The sequence below is a fragment of the Pantherophis guttatus genome, chromosome 2, assembly GCF_059756535.1.
Source record: "Pantherophis guttatus breed Tessera chromosome 2, ASM5975653v1, whole genome shotgun sequence".
Taxonomy (NCBI): Eukaryota; Metazoa; Chordata; class Lepidosauria; order Squamata; family Colubridae; genus Pantherophis; species Pantherophis guttatus.
Window position 1 is genome coordinate 162,902,652 of NC_142064.1, and position 18,739 is coordinate 162,921,390.

Here is an 18,739-nt window from a genome sequence, read left to right on the forward strand (position 1 = left end):
TGGGAAAAAAATATTGGCTACAGACTAAATTTCAGTGACTGGGAGGAGGCTTGGAATAGAAACTATAATCTTACTAAATCAGCAACTTACAGGGAGAACCACTACAAAATATTTCACAGATGGTACCTAGCCCCAGCTAGATTAGCAAAAATATTTCCCAGTGCCTCAGGAATTTGTTGGAAGTGTGGAAAGGAGGTTGGCACCTTCTTTCATATGTGGTGGTCTTGCTCGGAGACAAAAAAGTTTTGGACAAAAATATGAATTTGGCTGCGAGAAATAGTGGAAGAAGATATAAAATTATCCCCTGAAATTTTTCTATTAGGAATGATGGGAGATGGATTCTCTAAGGACAAGATACAATTAATCATACATGTTATAACAGCGGCCAGATTAACCTTCGCAAAATACTGGAAAGATAAACAAATCCCTCCAGAGATGACAATAATAAACAAAATTCTAGAATGCGCAGAAATGGCAAAATTAACTAGTGTTCTTAAAGACGATGAGAATTTAAAATTTAAGGCAGTATGGGAAAGGTGGTACAAATGGTGGAATAATAGAACAAGACTATAAGGATATGTCTATGTCCAATAATGATAGATTTGAAGATACTTGATGTGTATATAATGTATATATGTAATCGCACGATACCTCAGATGTTACCTGAGATTTGATATTTTCTTTTTAAATTTTTTTTTCTAAAAATCAATAAAGTATTTATAAAAAACAAAACAAAAAACCTTTTAGCTGCATACCAAACTGGGAGAGCAGTAGAAAAATCTAGGCCAAATTTTTGCTTTGAAAAGCCACAGCCTTTTTTGTTTGCAGTTTGATAAGAAAACGGGTGAGCTTTGGAGTTAGATATTGTGGAGACTGTTTATTTTATTTACTTATTTTTCAAATTTTTGAACTATCCATCTCCCGCAGGGATCACTGCTGTTATCAAGTTTTGCTATTATCAGCTCCTATCTGGAGTTAGGATATTATAGTCTGAATACCAGCTAAACATCTTATGAAGGTCAGGGGAAAAACAAACTACCTAGTGCTTAATAACATTTGTAAATTTAAGGAGCTGAACAGTTCATTGCTGAGGAGACAAGATAAACATGAAATTCCCAGATCTATGATATTGTTAGTTTTCTCAATCAACCTTGATCTGAGCTGCATTTGAAAGACATACTCAGTGGTTACTAACATTCCTGGAATAGCTGTTTATAGCATATTTCTCAAAAGTTATCATGAACCGCCTTTCTGGACTTTTGGCAGCTATTCCCACTCTCTAGTTATGTGATTCCTCCTGGCACATGGAGAAAGCACACTTCAATTTTTACCTTTTTTTTAATGGGGATGATACGGTTATATAAAACGTGGATGCTTTGGCATTTTTATTTTTGATGAATTGGGGACTTTGTTGTTAACAGTTGTGTGTGCTACCCTTATTCCCTGCTGAGAACCAGCTCAACATTGTGCTGTAGTGGTTTCCCATCAAATTTAGAAACATGAATTTAAGAGGGCAGGAGCTGTCAAAATGAGTCTTAGGGATGTGATTTGCCCACCTCCACTCTACATCTTTGACTTTCCTTATTCCCACAGGAGAATATTGGGTGGCGGAATGACAGCACTCACCTCCTGGTCTTCTCCACTGAGTCGGCCTTCCATTACGAAGCTGATGGCGCCAACGTCCTTGCTGGAATCCTAAGAAAGAATGATGAAAAATGCCACCTAACTCAAGCAGGGACTTACACCTTTGATACCAAGCAGGATTACCCCTCAGTGCCTACCCTTGTGCGCCTTCTGGGGCGGAGTAATATCATCCCTATTTTTGCTGTCACCAACCACTCCTATGATTACTATGAGGTAAAAGATGCCATTAAGCAGGAAAAATATGGGAATTTGGGAGTACAAAGGAACAACATGTGATGATATTTGGAGTTAATACTGGCCTATAGATATTTGCCCAGCAAGGGAACTAGCTCATCTATTTATTCCTAGGGCAAGAAGCTGAGTTTGCTTCCTATAGGAAGATTTAGAGTTAAAACATTAAAAAAAAATGTAGTAATTCTTCATTAGAAGGGAGTTCTTTCCATTTGTCCCCACAGAGTAGAAAGGAGTCTTGTCCACATTTCCTGGCATCAAGAAAATCAGAAAAGAAAAAAACTTTTCATCCCAAAAAGTTGAGAAATCACTAATTAATTTTGTGAGAAAGGAGTAGTCTGATCCCTACTAATTTTGTAGCCCAGGAAATTGAAGATTGCTTGCAAAAACTCAGGAAGGAGTGGGGAGGGCAGGCTGAACTTTAATAGTTTAGAAGATGTATGTGAGTGTAGCAGCTGAATGCCTAACTTCAATTATAGGTAATCCATGACCTACAACCACAATTTTATTGAGCCCAAATTTTATATATATATACATAAGATGTGGGTGTGGCTTACTGATGAAAGCAAATGAGCTAGAAATAGATCTATATAAGTCTCCCACCTAGCAGGAAGAACTTGCTGGCTACCAGAAAAGAAAAAAGCCCAGAATCGAGTGGATGTGATTCTACTGAGCTAGGGCTGCAGAAAAACCTTGGTTACGTAGGGAAAACCTGGCTAGAGGAAAAACACACATAAACCCTACGAAGAAGTACCGGTTCTGTGGGCATGGCTTGGTGGCGTGGTGTGGCTTGGTTGGTGTGGCTTGGTGGGTGTGGTAGGGGAAGGATATTGCAAAATCTCCATTCCCACCCCACTCTGGGGCAAGCCAGAGGTGGTATTTGCTGGTTCTCTGAACTACTCAAAATTTCCACTACCAGTTCTCTGAACTGCTCAAAATTTACTGGTTCTCCCAAACCTGTCAGAACCTGCTGGATTTCACCTCTGATATGTATGTATGTATGTATGTATGTATGTATGTATGTATGTATGTACTGGATTTGGGAATGAAATGTCTTTGCAGTCTGTATTTTGCAATGCAGTGGAGACACCCAGTGGCTAGCTAAATAATCCATGTTAGAGGTAATTCAAAGATAACTCTTCTGTTACCTCATAAATCTTGATCCATGGATAGGCCAAAACTGTATTATGTTATGACATCTAAGATTGGTCTGCATCTATCACCTCCATCCTATGGTAATTAAGCCTTCTGTTTTGTTGCTTTTTGGATTGAAAAAAGACATTTATGGCAGTAGCTTCAAGTCTAGTTTGTCTCTTAGAACAATATCATTCTGTTCGCTTTCTTTAGACCATGGACAATGTTCTTGTTGCGATATTTTCTGGATCAGACTCAATAAATTATTAAAGAATTAAGAGTTCAAATATAACTCCTTTTATTTACACAAAGGCATTCTATATTCGCTGAATATTCATAGATAGAAGCAGGGAGCTTGTGGAGAGGAGCTCCTTATATACATAGGGGGTGGAGTCATGAAGATGGGTTATGAGTCATGAATACATTAGGGACCATAGAATAAATTAACTCTTGATGTTCTTATATACACTATTTACACATTAGAGAATAAGGCATTTACATCTAACAAATCCCCCTCTAAATGCCGATTATTTATACAATATCAATTACATTCAGATTCAGGACAATACAATACATGCAATTTAGAAGTTAAATATTTATGTTGTTTGGATGGTAAAGGCTTTGTTAAAATATCAGCTATCTGTTCAGAAGTATCACAATGCACAGCTTTTATAAAACCGTCTTGGGATAATTGCCTTACATGTTTAAACTTAATATCTATATGTCTGGACCTTTGTCCAATAGCATCAGATCTGGAGATTTCAATAGCTGCTTTGTTATCCTCATTTATGATAAAAGGTAAAATAGGTTTCTTCCAAACTTCTGAAATTAAGTCATTAAACCACACGAGGTTATTAGCAGATTTGGATAAACAGACATATTCTGCTTCTGTAGTTGAAGTAGATACCAGTTCTTGTTTGCCGGTATACCAATAAATTGGACAATCATTTAAAAAGAAAATATAACCTGATGTACTTTTTCTGCAAGATGTGTCTCCTGCCCAATCCGCATCTGCATAACATATGAGTTTTGGTTCCTTGTTATCATTTGGTTCTAACATAAGACAAAAATCTAAAGTGCCCTTCAGGTATCTCAAAATCCTTTTGACAGCTTCCCAATGATACATTGTTGGTTTACTGACATATCTGGACAGTAAATTAAGTGGTAAAGCTATATCTGGCCTAGTCCAATTAGATATGTAAAGAAGTGAACCTATGATTGATCTATAAAATGTGTTGTCCTTAAATTCAGGAGATGATTCATCAGTATTTCTGAGGAAGTCAGTCTGCATGGGAGTATCACATGTCTTAGCATTATTTAAATTACATTTGTTTAGAAGTTCAACAATTTTATCTTTTTGAGTAAGTTGGAAACCCTTTTTTGTTTTGCTGATCTGTACACCAAGATATTTATTTACCTTACCCAAAGACTTTAGGGAAAAGTGTTCATTCAACTTGTTCACAAAGATTTCTCTACTTTCTTTGTGTTTTCCAATATATAAAATATCGTCTACATAAATTAATACAAATTCTATACAGTCATTATCCCTTTTGACAAAAAAACAATTATCAGCAGATGTGGCGCTAAAACCCATAGTCTTGAGCACCTTTACCAAACAATCATACCATCTTTTACCGGATTGTTTCAATCCATATAAGCTTTTGTTTAACAACCAAGTTTCATTTTTATTTGTGTATTGGCTGTGAGGGGCCCTTACATAGATTTCTTTATCTAACTCTGCATGTAGGTATGCAGTTTGTATATCATATTGAAATACATCAAGGTTAAGTGCTGATGCTACCACCAAAGCTGTTTTGACACTCTCTGTCCTCACAGTAGGAGAATATGTGTCTGTATAGTCCTCTGGGTATTTTTGTGCGTAGCCTTGGGCAACTAATCTAGCTTTGTACAGATTATTGCCTCCTTCCAAATTTTTAATTTTATATATCCACCTAGTACCAATAACAGTTTTGTCTTTAGGTGCGATTGTGGGGGTGAATACATTTAATCCTTTTAAACTTTCCATTTCCTTTTTCATGGCTAGTTCCCATTTCTCTTTTTCTTCACGAGGAAGTTTTAGTACTTCTTCGTATGTATTGGGTGTTATTGGTTCATTATTTACATTCATTACGTAATCTTTATATTTGTCTGGCATTTTGTTCCTGTTGTTCCTAATTGTTCTTTCTGGTTTACTATTGTTGTCATGCATGTATCTTGCTTCCTTTTTTGTTAGTGTATCAGTTTTTATTTTGTATTGGCTATTTGTCCAGGTTTTGGTCTTATTTTCATGTTTATTTGTACTTTGTTTATCTACAGTTCCTTCCTTGTGATATTTTGTTTCTATGTGTTGATTAGGAAATATTTCATTTAAATGTAATTTAGACCAGTTGGCCTGTTCATGGAACACGGCTGTTCTGGAAACTATAAATTTATTATTGCCATCAATGAATCTATATCCTTTTGTACCAGTTTCGTATCCCATGAATCTAAGTCTCCTGGATACATTTTCTCCCTTTCTTCTCAATTGTTTGGGTATGTGTACGTCTGCAGTGACCCCAAAAATATGCATATGTGCTAATTTTGGTTTTCTATTATACATTACTTCGTATGGTGTTTTATTTATAATACTGGACCAGGTTCTATTTTGTGTATAATTTGAATAGTGTAATGCCTCTGACCAAAATTGTTTACTTAAGCCAGCATCCTCTAATGTACATCTAATCATAGTTTGTAGTGTGGAATTTTTCCTCTCTGCAATTCCGTTCTGGAATGCAGAAAATGGACTGGAAGTGTAATGTAGCATTCCTCTATCCTTTAGCCATTGAGAGAATTCTCTAGACATAAATTCACATCCTCTATCTGTCATAATTTGCTTTATTCTAATATTATGCTGTGTTTCTATGCGCTTATAAAATTCCTTAAATTTTTGAAAAGTCTCATCTTTATGTTTCAATGTGTAAACAAAACCATAACGACTATAATCATCCACTATTGTTAGAAAATAACGTTTCCTATATGTGATCGATGGAGTAAGTGGTCCTACTAGGTCCATGTGTACTAAATCAAAAATTTTGTTAGTTGATCTGGCAGATTTTTTTGGTCTAGGGCTAGTTTTTAGTTTTGTAGACTTACATACTGAGCATTCCAAATAATTTTCACAATTTTTTATTTTGACACCTTCTGCGTGTTCAGTCATTTTTTGTACTACAGGAAAACTGGCATGGCCTAACTTCCTATGTAAGATGTGAGCACACTCATCATGGATTGGTTTACCTATCTTTGGTTTCTTTATGTTGGGTACGTCATTCTGATCATGTGGTATCATACAATCATCATTGTCACTATTGCTAACATTTTCATCATCTATTTCCATACATTCTTTAACATTTGAATCAATATTATGTAACCATTCTTCTTTTGTTATGAGGTAGGGCAAGCCCCCTTTAATTATCACAGTGCCTATTTTATTTTTATTTTTCTCTAGGAATGCTTCTCCCTTTGAGAAAGTTATATTGATATCAGAGTCTTTACTTAGTTTTATGGCACTCAATATGTTATGAGGTATTTCGGGTATTAACAATACCCCCTCTATTTTTCCTAAACCAGATAAAATCACATTTCCTCTGCCTAGTACTTGAACCTTTTCTTGATTGGCTACTTTTATTACAAATTTATCTTCTGTAAAAGAAGACAGTATATCTTTATTGTTAGTGGTATGATTTGTAGCCCCAGAATCGATGAGCCAATTATTATTTTCATTTTGTTGGGATTTTGTATTGTCATGTTTATTTAGTCCATTTAGTGAACCAGATTTTTTATCTCTTAAGTTTTCTCTGCCCCCTCTATTTTCTCTATAATTTGGTGGGCTTCTATATCTATGCCTTTCTATAGAAGACTGTCTATGATTGTGTTTGTTCATGTATTCTGGTCTGTGCCTTTCTTTTGAGAATCTGGGACAATCTCTTCTGTTATGTTCTTTGGACCCACAATTATGGCATCTATATGTTTCATTATATTTTTCTTGGAAAGCTACTTTCCTAACAGGTCTAAGTTCTGAGTGATTGTTAGATCGATTTTTTCTCGAATTGTCTTCAGCTATCAATTTGTTGGATAAACTTTCTATTGACAAATATCCTAAGTTAATGGTATCAAGATGTGATATGAAATTATCCCATGATGGATCAAGAGAGTTAATAATAACACTTTTCATTGTTTGGTCTGAAATAACTTCTCCCCTTAAATGCAGTTCAGCCCTTATTTTGTTTAAACATATTAAATGCTCACTTATAGAAACCCCTGGTTTTACTCTAGATGAAAAGAATTCCTTGGACATCCTTGTTGTAGTGGCTACACTGTCACTGTGGAATAAATTAAACATATATTGAACAATTTCTGAAACAGTCAGATTAGATTTGATGCTATAATACATTGTAGGAGATATGCTGGCTATTATTAGAAAAAAGGCTCTATGGTGTAATCTATCTATTTTTAAAGTCCAAGGTCTTCTTGGAGGATTAGTGATAAAAAATAATAAGTTCTCTTTCATGAAAATAACTTGAAGCTGCTGGTACCATTCTTGTAGATTAATACCATCAATTCTTAACTTTGGGAAGTCACTAGGCAAGTTTCCTGTGTTATTTTGACCATTACTTACAATCTGAGGCAGTTCGTGGTCTTGCAAGTGTAGAAATTCGCAGAATGGTGTAGGGATGTCAGCAACGAGTCTGTGTGGTTCCTTTACGAATTCAAATCTTCCCGGATTGTTTTCCTGACTTCGCGCATGCGCACTGCTCATTCTGCCCTTGACTCCGTCGTGGAAGGTTCTCTCCATTGCCGCTTGCTCGTTCGGCTCCTCTCCCGATGAGTCGGTCTCTGGCTCGGTTTTTGGTGTCCTGGTAACTGCGATCGTCCTTTTCTTTCTCTTTCTGGATATGTCGCTTGCTTCTGTTTTTGGAGTAGGAAGGAATCGGCAAGGTTCCCTGGGCTCTGGCGTCGTCGCTCTTGAAGTTGGGGTGGAGGCGTGCAGGTCTCGAGGCATCGATTTGTTCGCTTGCTTCTTCGGCGATTCCCTGGTGATTTTTAATTTTGGCCCAAATGCAGCGAAAAGCGTTTTCATTGCTGATTTTACTTGTACGTCTAATGGGTCTTCTTCATTCTCTGTTTCTGATTCTTCTGAAGTATGTGTTTTTTCTTTTTCATTTTCTATATCGAGTAGGGCTTTTCGCGCCAAATATTTCGAATCTAGCTTTCTGATTGGTTCAGTTTCGTTCATCTTGGGGGTCAGTTGGAACCAAGATGGCTGCCATTCAAAATTTCGCGCGGGATCGCTGCTCTCCCTCTTCGTTGTATTCTTTTCTGTAAGCATATCACTTGCTATTTTTAAGTCTTTTGATTTTTTAGTAGTGATGTGCTCCTCTCTCGCTGCTCCGTTGTTTCTTAGAACATTTTGGAGTTCCGCGACAAGATTCTCATCACTCTTTTGGCTCTTTAAGATTTTTAGTATTTCTGACCTGAGTTCGTTGTTTTCTATTTCGTCTTCTTCTTGTTCATCGTCTTCATTTGTTATTTCTTCATCTTCTGATGTATATTCTTCAGGTTCTCTCGAAATTGCGTTTGTGGATTCATTTATTATTTCTTGATCTTCTTCCATTTCTTTGCTGTATGCCCTGGTATTGGGTCTATTTCTTTTAGACATGTTTATGTTCTTATTGAGTCAATCCAACCATCCTCTGCTACCAGATTGTTGCGATATTTTCTGGATCAGACTCAATAAATTATTAAAGAATTAAGAGTTCAAATATAACTCCTTTTATTTACACAAAGGCATTCTATATTCGCTGAATATTCATAGATAGAAGCAGGGAGCTTGTGGAGAGGAGCTCCTTATATACATAGGGGGTGGAGTCATGAAGATGGGTTATGAGTCATGAATACATTAGGGACCATAGAATAAATTAACTCTTGATGTTCTTATATACACTATTTACACATTAGAGAATAAGGCATTTACATCTAACAGTTCTTAGGGTTTTTTTTCTGCTGAAATATCATGGAGAAGAATTTTATCTTTATGTCTTACTTCTGGTACATTTTCTCAGTCTCAGTTATGTTGTAAGGTCCCTTCGCATATATGTGCTAGTCATTTCCGACTCTAGGGGGTGGTGCTCATCTCCATTTCAAAGCCGAAGAGCCAGTGCTGTCCGAAGACGTCTCTGTGGTCATGTGGCCAGCATGACTAAACGCCAAAGGCGCACGGAACACTGTTACCTTTCCACCAAAAATGGTCCCTATTTTTCTACTTGCATTTTTTACGTGCTTTCGAACTGCTAGGTTGGCAGAAGCTGGGACAAGTAACGGGAGCTCACCCCGTTACGCGGCACTAGGGATTCGAATTGTTGAACTGTCGACCTTTTGATTGACAAGCTCAGCATCTTAGCCACTGAGCCACCGCGCCCCCTCAATTATGTTGTACTACATTTTATTTGTAGGAAAGAAAACAGGTGTGATTTGGAAAATTGTGTTTTCTTTTTGTAAAGCAACTAGTAGATTCTTAGATAATGAAAAAGCCTAGGCCCTAGGGAAAAGGCTAAATACCCCAGACTTCCTATTGTACTGTGAATATGTCTAGGCTAGTCTTTTCTTCTTCTATGTCGGGGTGTCAAACTCATGTCATCATGTTGTCATCATGTGATGTATCACAACTTCCCCCCCCCTTTGCTAAAATGGGCGTGGGCACAGCCAGTGCGTGACACATCCAGCCAGTGGGCCATAACACCCCTGCTCTATGCACTCCTCAAGATGAATTGGGGGAATTTTACTCAGAAATCAAGCTCTTGTTAGAAGGAGTTTGAAGTGAAGGTGAACAGAGTCTACCCAATGAATTTTTGTCATTCACTTTCACTTTCATTCACAAGCCATTGTATTTGCACACTGCTGTAAAGGTTAAAGGAAAATGTTACATTAGAATCCAGGGAAAGAAATCAGAGGAAAGTTTTTCAGCATTGAAACTGGTGTTTTGTCTTTCTCTGCAGTTAGCCATAATAACAATAGAACAATAAGAATAACTCTTCTGTGTGCTTGGTTTTCTAAATATTTTCCTTGTCTTTTTTATCCATTTTGTGCTTACAATATTAAATTGTTGTATTATAATAAATAAATATTACTTTTTTATTAGAAACTGCACAAATATTTTCCAATTTCTGAAATTGGGAGGCTTCAAGAAGATTCTTCTAACATTGTGGAATTGATCCGTTTGGCTTTTAAGGTAAGAAGCAATGTGTGGTATTTTATGCTGTTACTTCTTGGGATAACATAATTCTCTTATAATTCCCCATAAATGATTTACTCACTCACATTTCATTCTTGCAGTTATTTCTTGGAGCAGCTCTTATTTCAGCCAATTCATAAAGTATTTTCAGGCAGGTAGTAATTAGATGATATAAATCAGGGGCATAAAAACTACGTATCTCAAAAAGGTAGCCCATGGAGTTCTACAAAGTACCTATGATTTAAAAATGTAGACTCTTAGTTGCATTCAGGAGGATTGGTGGGGATTAAAAGACAAAATGGGTACTAACAAATTAATTCCCAGTTTTTAAATAATTATTAATGATTAACAATATTTATAGAGTACCTCAATCTATACAACTCTGGATAGTTTCTATGACCAAATAAATATAATATGGCTATCTCCTTCCTTAAAATCAGAATTTCAAATAATAACTACCGTTTCCCCCCAAAAATAAGACCTTCCCGGATAATAAGCCATCCCCCGAAAATTAATTGAATTTGGTTTTAATTGGGTTGTTTTTTAATATCTTGGGCCGAAATTATTTAATTGTTTTTTAAATTGTTTTTAAATTTTATATGCAATGTTTTATCTTGGCTGTACACCGCCCTGAGTCCTGCAGGAGAAGGGCGGTATAGAAATAAAATAATAATAATAATAATAATAATAAACCCTTCCCCGAAAATAAGCCCTCCCCTGAAAATAAGCCCTCCCTGAAAATATTTAACTGCATGCACAGCCTGTCCCCACCATTTCCTCTGATTAGGGAGACAGAACTGGAAATCAGGTAAGACAGCAAGAGGAGCCCAGTCTTGCTCCATGCGCTCCAAAATAATAAGACCTCCTCGAAAATAAGACCAAGCACTTATTTTGGGGTTCAAAAAATATAAGACAGGGTCTTATTTTCGGGGAAACACAGTAAAGAAGAATAAGAGAAATAATATAAATGTGTACTAAAACATTCTTCTGAAATAAGCTTGTATTGAGGGCCTTCCTAAATCTATAGAGGGAAGGGACCAATTGTACCTTCATGGAAGCGTGTTCCATAAAGTGGGGACTACCACTGCGAAGATCTGTTTCCTGGTTCAGCCCATTAACCTCCTATAATGGAAGGACACAGAGAAAGCCCTCTCTCAATGTGCATACCAAATGGTCAGAATCATGCTTTGCAAGGCATTTCCTGATATATTCCTGTGCGATGGTTAGACTTCAGTAACTCAAATTATGAAATCAGTAGCCTGAATCCATTCCGGTTCTATATGTTTTCTTTGCATCTTCCTTCCCAGCGCATTCGTTCCAAGATGAGCATTCAAGCTTACGATATCCCAAAAGCCATGAAAACTGAAATATCATCCTCAAAAAGTGAAAAAATGGAGTCTGGTTCATTGCATATTGTTCAAGGCGAACTGGTAAGCTTTCTATTTTGCATTTCTATCTCTTAATGATTTGCAATTAAAAACAAAGAAAATGAAGAAAACTCTTGATTTTGGAAAGGCATTTAAATCTTTTGGGCTACAGGGGGGCCTTATCTGAGCCCGTAAATTTGGATAACTTAAAGCAACAAGGGGAAAACTGTGAGCTACTGCAGTTCCTGGACCATTTTTATTTTTTGCAGCATTTCAAGATTGCACTGCCAAAATTCACTAACAGATTCAAAGTGCAATTTCCTCCCAAACCCCATTTATACTGAACATGTGTTAAACTTTTCAATCTGGGATAACTTAACCAGCAACTTCTACTCCAGAAATCTGAACATTTAAAACAAACAAACAAACAAAGTTTATCTCCACTAGTGTAATATCATGATATCAGTGTCCATCCCTGTGACTCCCAGCTGCTGAGGATATCCCTGCTCAAAAGAATGCTCTCTGGCTGTAAACAAATTGGACACCTTGAGCTAAACGAAACAAATGAGAACTGTCTGTGTCTCATGTCCTCTTCTCAGGTTGAGACACTGATCATGTAACCTGTTGATCCCTGGAGGTATCTACTGAAGATTCTGGATTTGCATTAATTTCTGATAAATTATAAATCAAATATATTCCATAGTAACTGTGGCAGTAAATAAACACAGTTACAATGCTATGCCAATGGGTTTAAAAATGTTGGTAACTGGCTGTTGAGACCAAGAAGAGTAATGTCCCAAATCTCAGATCATCTTTGTATTTTATAGTATTGTTATTATCCCATCCTTAGTATTGTTATTATTCCTGGGAAATCCTGGCACAAGATCGATCGACATGGCACATGTTGATCCACCAAGGCTGCCAGACATTTGAAGGCAGAAGGACAATCATAGCACAAGAGAAGCGATCACTCCGCAAAGCCAGAGCTGCAAATGCTGCAACAATGGTGCCCACACATGTCTGCTCGACATGTGGCAGAACATTCTGTGCCCTTATAGGCCTTACCAGCCACCTGTGAACATGATTACTCCATCCTAGCTGTGCTTGAGGGACTGGGAGGAAAAGCAGTTTAGAATAGTTTTGGAAATCTGTACTTCTTGCATCCTCTTTTCAAATTCAAGAGAGAAAAATCTTATTTCCGTGTCTCTATCCATTCAGCTTTTGAACTAATTCAGGAAGAAAGAATCTACTAGTTACTTTGGATTTTAATTTCTATTGGTCCTCTATTAGCCATGCTAAAAATAAAGAACTTTGCAGTCATAAAACAAACTATCCAGTGGACCTCAGTATCCCCAATTGATCTTTCTCTAGTCTTTCAGTTCTCACATTTGTGGATAAAGTTACTTCTTTTTCTAAATGAATCCAGAAAAAACACAAGGCTTCTCTCTTCTCTCCAGAAAACTTTCAATGTGAATTTGAAAGCTAAGCACTTTGCTGACAAGCATGTCTGTGATCTTCCAGAGAAGGAACGGAAAGGTATTATCCACATTAAGCCCTCCTCTTTCAGTCACAAAATGGAGATTGATGCCTCAATTCTCTGCGACACCTGCTCCTGTGAAAAGGTAGGTTGTTTCCCTCCTCTTTGATTAGCAGTTCCAAGAATTGTTGTAGACCTGGACAATATGTGGCGCAAGAAATTTAACCCTGGTCTGATCCATTTTTACTAATAGAAATCATAAAATTAAAGGATGTTCTGTGTCTGGAATGAGATCCAGTAATGTCTTCTTGCTTGTTTGCAGACTCAGGAAGTTAAATCATCAAAGTGCAGTTACAATGGAAATTTTGTCTGCGGACAATGTGTGTGCAATCCAGGCTGGCAAGTATCCCAATTAGGTTTTTCTTTCAAAATGGGATCCATTGTCTTTCCTCTAACAGAAAGTTTATGCCTTTCTTCTCCAAGAACAAGAAGTAGATGAATTGGAGAAACTGATAATTCTCCTCTTGCCTCTCAAAATGTTTTTTTCATACTTTAGATAGTGGGTGTGTGTGTGTATAATATAAACATATAGATTTATGCAATTATATATTTAATATACTTAATATTTATTTTATAATAATCCACATGATTTTATATACACACACACATAACCTCTTATTTATTCAATTTACATCTCACATATTTAACTCACAACAATTAAAAATAATAGAATAATAAAAAATATAAACAAAAACAAATATACAACCATGCTAAAACCATTATTACACTATTCAAACATGAAATATAATCCGTCTGCTGGTCAATATGAGTAATATATCCCATTTAATATAATCATTGGAAAGGCTCACTGCTACCACCTGACACTAAAGGACGGTGGCACTGCCGTGTCTAGGACAGCCTTACCTTTCCTAAAGGCCAGAAGGGTAGGAGGCCGATCTATCCAATCTATATCTCAGTATATACTGTATATCAGGCCTGTGAATTCACATCCCAATAAAGGTTTGAACACATATAAAAGATCGAATATATGGAGTAAGTAACATATAATAGCCAGTTTGTTGTAGTGGCTAGGGATCAGACTAGAAACTGGGAGACTGTGAGTTCTAGTCTTGCTTTAGGTATGAAGCCAGCTAGGTAACCTTGGGCCAGTCACTTTCTCTCAACTCTAGGAAGGAGGCAATGGCAAACCAATTATGAAGAACTTTGCCAAGACAACTGGGACTTGTCTGGGTAGTCTCTAAGAACTGGACACTATGAAATTTAAGGGGGGACCCTATATGAAAGCTACCTATGCCTGGTTAAGTTCCATATAAGAGTGAAACTAATCAAATAATGTCTGCTAAGGTCAGTAACAAATATAGCAATTTATAAAGCACTTTATGCTATTTGTCAAAAATGAAAGCAGACCCTGCCAATAGTCAAATAGCCTAAATGGTTTGGGCCTCTATTTAGCTGAACAAGATGTTATATCTGTGCATCTAATGGCCATTCTCACACTTGACTTCCTCTCACTTTGACAGGCGGGGGGACCAGTGTAGTTGCTCAACATCCTCCTTTACTGATACTGAGGCCTGCACACGACCTGGAGATAAAGAACCCTGTTCTGGCAAAGGAGAATGCCTTTGTGGGATCTGTCAGTGCTATTCTGAAGATCTCATCCAGCGTTATGAAGGACAGTATTGTGAATTCGACAACTTGCAATGTTCCCGCACTTCTGGATTCCTCTGCAATGGTAAATCTTTGGGAAGGGCAAATTATTGCTTACTCCGCTCTCAATTCATTGAGATACAGCCTTGTAAACTACTACCTGACAATTCATGAAGAGGTCAGCAATACTGGAGTAGCTTTGGCCAACTTGGGGCTCTCTGGTGGTGTCCCTCAGCCCTTGAAGAAGACTGATTTTGAGGGCATGTCCCATTGTTGATGACGGTTCAGAATAGCTTTCCCAGATGAGGCGTCCCAGTGATAAAGTTTAGAATATCTAGAGATTCCTATTGGCAGTAAACTTTTTTTTCCGGGTCAGACCATGTGTTATATTATTTATGGAGTGTGCAGCTGACTGAAAATATTAATAAGAGGAAACACCAGAATTCTAATAGGGATTGCAAGAATGCAAGTTGGGCAGTCACCTTAGAATTCCCCCTGGCTAGTCATTTTCATTCAACTCATCCTATCTCACAAGTTAGGAACGATTAATTGACTATGTGCTATCAAAACATTGTCAACTCTCAGTGATCACTTAGATAGATCTTTCCCATTTGTGTAAGGAATAACTCTATGTATATTGCTTAGAACTCCTTAGAAAAAAAGTGAGATACAATTATGGCAAATAGGCAGTTGGCCCCAGTTGTGTTCTTGTTTGAACTGAATTCCTAGTTGAGGACAGAAAGGTTTTGAATGTCCATATGTTTTCTTTGAGGCACTTGCACAAACGCAAACACAGAGGGGGGAAAAAGATGTTCTATTCAAGCATTCCCTTTGTTCTAACCTGTCACCTTTGCTTAGCTTAGCTGTAGAGATATGTATCATATGTGAACTGCCCTTGTACTGCATATAGATGAGGTAAGACTTCATTAAAAATAGAAACATAAAAACAGACCTGCTATGTAGGTAAGTTGGCTCTAAACGTCTTTGTGCTGATGCTACCTGTCTCTCTACAGACCGGGGACGATGCTACATGGGCCAGTGTGTATGTGAAGCTGGTTGGGAAGGCGCCGGCTGTGAGTGTCCCACAAGCAACGAAACCTGTATCAGCAGCAATGGGGTATGTAATCCCCCTCTTCATTGCCCCCTCTTCATTGCCCTTCTTCATCCAGAAGAGCTATCAGAAGAGGTCATGAAGAGAAAAATAAAAATGGCCTACTGGTTATCCACACACACCCCAATCCAGGGTTGGATGCAGAAAGTGTTTAATATGACAATTCATGTGAAAATCTGCCAATATATAGTTATTACAAACTGAATAAATTGGAGATGAAATCCAGTATTGTCAATTCAGCTTAAAAAGAATCATTGCTCTCATTAGATCGCTAGTGAGATGTTGGCTGCTTGACAGTTGATCTTATTGCTGTTTAATATATATAATCTGTGATCCTTAAATAAAAACAGACAGAAGAAGGTTCTTTCCTTCTCTTTTAAATGTTCCCTGGTAGTGAAAAAAGCTCTGTCTTGAACATCAGGTAAAGCCTTCTGTTACCTCAATGTAGGCAATGAAGAAAAAGCTGAATAATTACTTCGCTCTCTTGTAGCTGATTTGTAATGGACAAGGGAGATGTGAATGTGGTCGATGCCTCTGTAATAACCCCACTGCTCCCCATACTGATCTCAACTGTGAACTTGGAAACTTGGTAAGTGCATGAAAGTGCATATTTGTTAAGCAAATGACTATGACTATTAATACTGTTGCTATATTGTAGTAGGAAAAATTGGTACAAGGATATGTTCCTTTTTCTAAACCATCTTGCCTTTTCATAATACATTTTTATTGTTGACAGCATCCATACGCAAATATAAGCCTGTACAAATATAGTCACAAAAGCTCTTTCTTCATCTGCCAATATTAACTCTTCCTCAATTCAGGAATAACTATTCCTATCCTTTCTCACAATAATCAACGAATCAAACAATCAATCAGAACAATAAAATTTCTACAGTACAATAGAATATCTACAGAAGAAGCAAAGCAGATACACGTGATTTGCTAGAATAAACAATGCAGCTTACTTTTGAGTGGTGAGAAACTAAGGTTGCTGGTATTTACTGGAGGTTCAGTTGTTTTTGAAGGAGGCACTTCCATGATACAAGGTGTATTTTAATATACATAAGAAAAGAAGTTCATACAATTTATTCCCCAGCAGAATCAAGTTCCCTGTTGGGTTGCTTGGGGAATCTTTCTATTTGCAGAAGGCTTTATCTTCTGTCCACCAGAGGAATGGAACCTTCAGGCTTCTACCCTTGGCCATGCCTCCTTCTCCTCCAGCCTCCCACCTCCGCCCATTTAAAGCCAGCTTTCATCCTCCACTAGCCCTCCCCCAGTAATTTGCCCTGACCAATGTACCTCTAGCCCTCTGCCCCACACCCTTCGGCCTGGGCCATTCACCAACACACTGTCCCAGGCCTTTGGCCGCATGGGACAGTTAGCTGCCAGCCAGCGTGTGATTGCAGGGGGCTATGGTGCTATTGTGGAGGTGCCACAGCCGAACGTCAGAGTTCGTAATAGCATTTATTTTTCTATGGGAGATTCCCTCACTCACACCTTCTTCTCCACTGGCTTCATTCACAAGACTGCATCTCACATCAGCGTTACGTGCACGGGGCATGTATTGTCCTTTCTGATACTTTCTATGTGATATCCATGAAGTGCTTTTAATGCTGTAAGCCGCCCAAAGATGTTTCGAAACAAGATGGGCAGCAAATAAATGTAAGAAATAAATAAATATCCATCTCTCCGCTCCTCACTATCTATTCGTGCTCAGCACTAATCTAGAACTGAAGGTTTTGTCCGCCTTCTCATGCTCTCTCCATCGTGTCTAGGCTTTCCAGCAATTGTGTGAGGAAGAATTCCGAAGTTGCATCCAGTGTCAGGCTTGGGACACTGGAGAGAAGAAGGGACAGAAATGTTCAAAGTGCCATTTCGAGATCAAGCTGGTGGATGAATTAAAGCAAGGTAGTGTAGTTCTTCAACCACCCAGTTTAATATTCAAATGCAAACCAAACATTCCACATAACACTGTTGAATTTGATGGGTGGAGGGAAAGGGAGAATAATGTAAGCCAGACCTGGGCATTTTAAAGTGCCCAGGCCACATCTGGCCCTTTGGCTGTCCCTGTCCATCCCATGTGGCTTGCTTTTATTTTGAAGGCTATTGCTTTTTTTAAAAAATTATATATGTGCCTGCATGTATGCTTATGCATCTTCATAGATTTGTTACTTTGCCCCTCCACAATAGTCCCAGTTTCTCACGTGACCCCTTGGAAAAATTAATTGCTCATCCCTGATGTAAACAGTAGGCAGTCCTAGTCTTCCTTTTCCTAAAAGCTATTCCATGTTTTTGGTTATCTTATTTTTTTACTGTCCCTGCTTTGTCTGAACTTTACCTTTTGGGAAAAACTTAATTAAACTGCGAGTGAGTTGTACCATCAGTTCTTGTTTCTGACAATCAAAACATAGGAGTAAAATATCTTGAGCATGAGTGTATCTGTCTTTAATGGGCATGCATGTAAAAACATGTACCCAGACAGTAAATCACCAAGTAAGATATAAACCTACATATACTTCAAACTTCTTTTGAAATCTGAGAGCAGCATATCTTTAATTACATCTTCCTAAAATACTTACAGTATTAGCCAAAATTAAAAAGATACCACTGTCATCCAAACCAGGGAGCAAAGACTATTTCATAAACCAAAAAAAATGATTAAAATTAAAACTATCTATTATGGATCGGGATAATAGGAAGAATCCAGGGATGTTCCTATTTTCATGTACGCAACATTGAAGAATGTACTGATTCCCAGTATTACACAACATGTTCATTACATCGCAATTGCAATTGTAAGAAGATGGTTGGCAGAGATAAGCTGTTTAAGTCTGTTTCCT

The 18,739-nt window shown here is 37.6% G+C and overlaps 1 protein-coding gene across 12 annotated transcripts in view; it reads left to right on the top strand.

Moving 5' to 3' along the window:
* Positions 1-18,739, top strand: part of ITGB4 (integrin subunit beta 4) — a 97,396-nt gene that overhangs the window by 33,941 nt on the left and 44,716 nt on the right. For all 12 annotated transcript variants that reach the window (XM_034408643.3, XM_034408637.3, XM_034408642.3 and 9 more), the window contains 9 exons: positions 1,594-1,857; positions 10,184-10,273; positions 11,584-11,706; positions 13,101-13,265; positions 13,443-13,519; positions 14,662-14,873; positions 15,802-15,905; positions 16,390-16,488; positions 17,675-17,807. In XM_034408643.3, the coding sequence (XP_034264534.2) occupies positions 1,594-1,857; positions 10,184-10,273; positions 11,584-11,706; positions 13,101-13,265; positions 13,443-13,519; positions 14,662-14,873; positions 15,802-15,905; positions 16,390-16,488; positions 17,675-17,807 (1,267 nt within the window). The remainder of the gene's footprint in view (positions 1-1,593; positions 1,858-10,183; positions 10,274-11,583; positions 11,707-13,100; positions 13,266-13,442; positions 13,520-14,661; positions 14,874-15,801; positions 15,906-16,389; positions 16,489-17,674; positions 17,808-18,739) is intronic.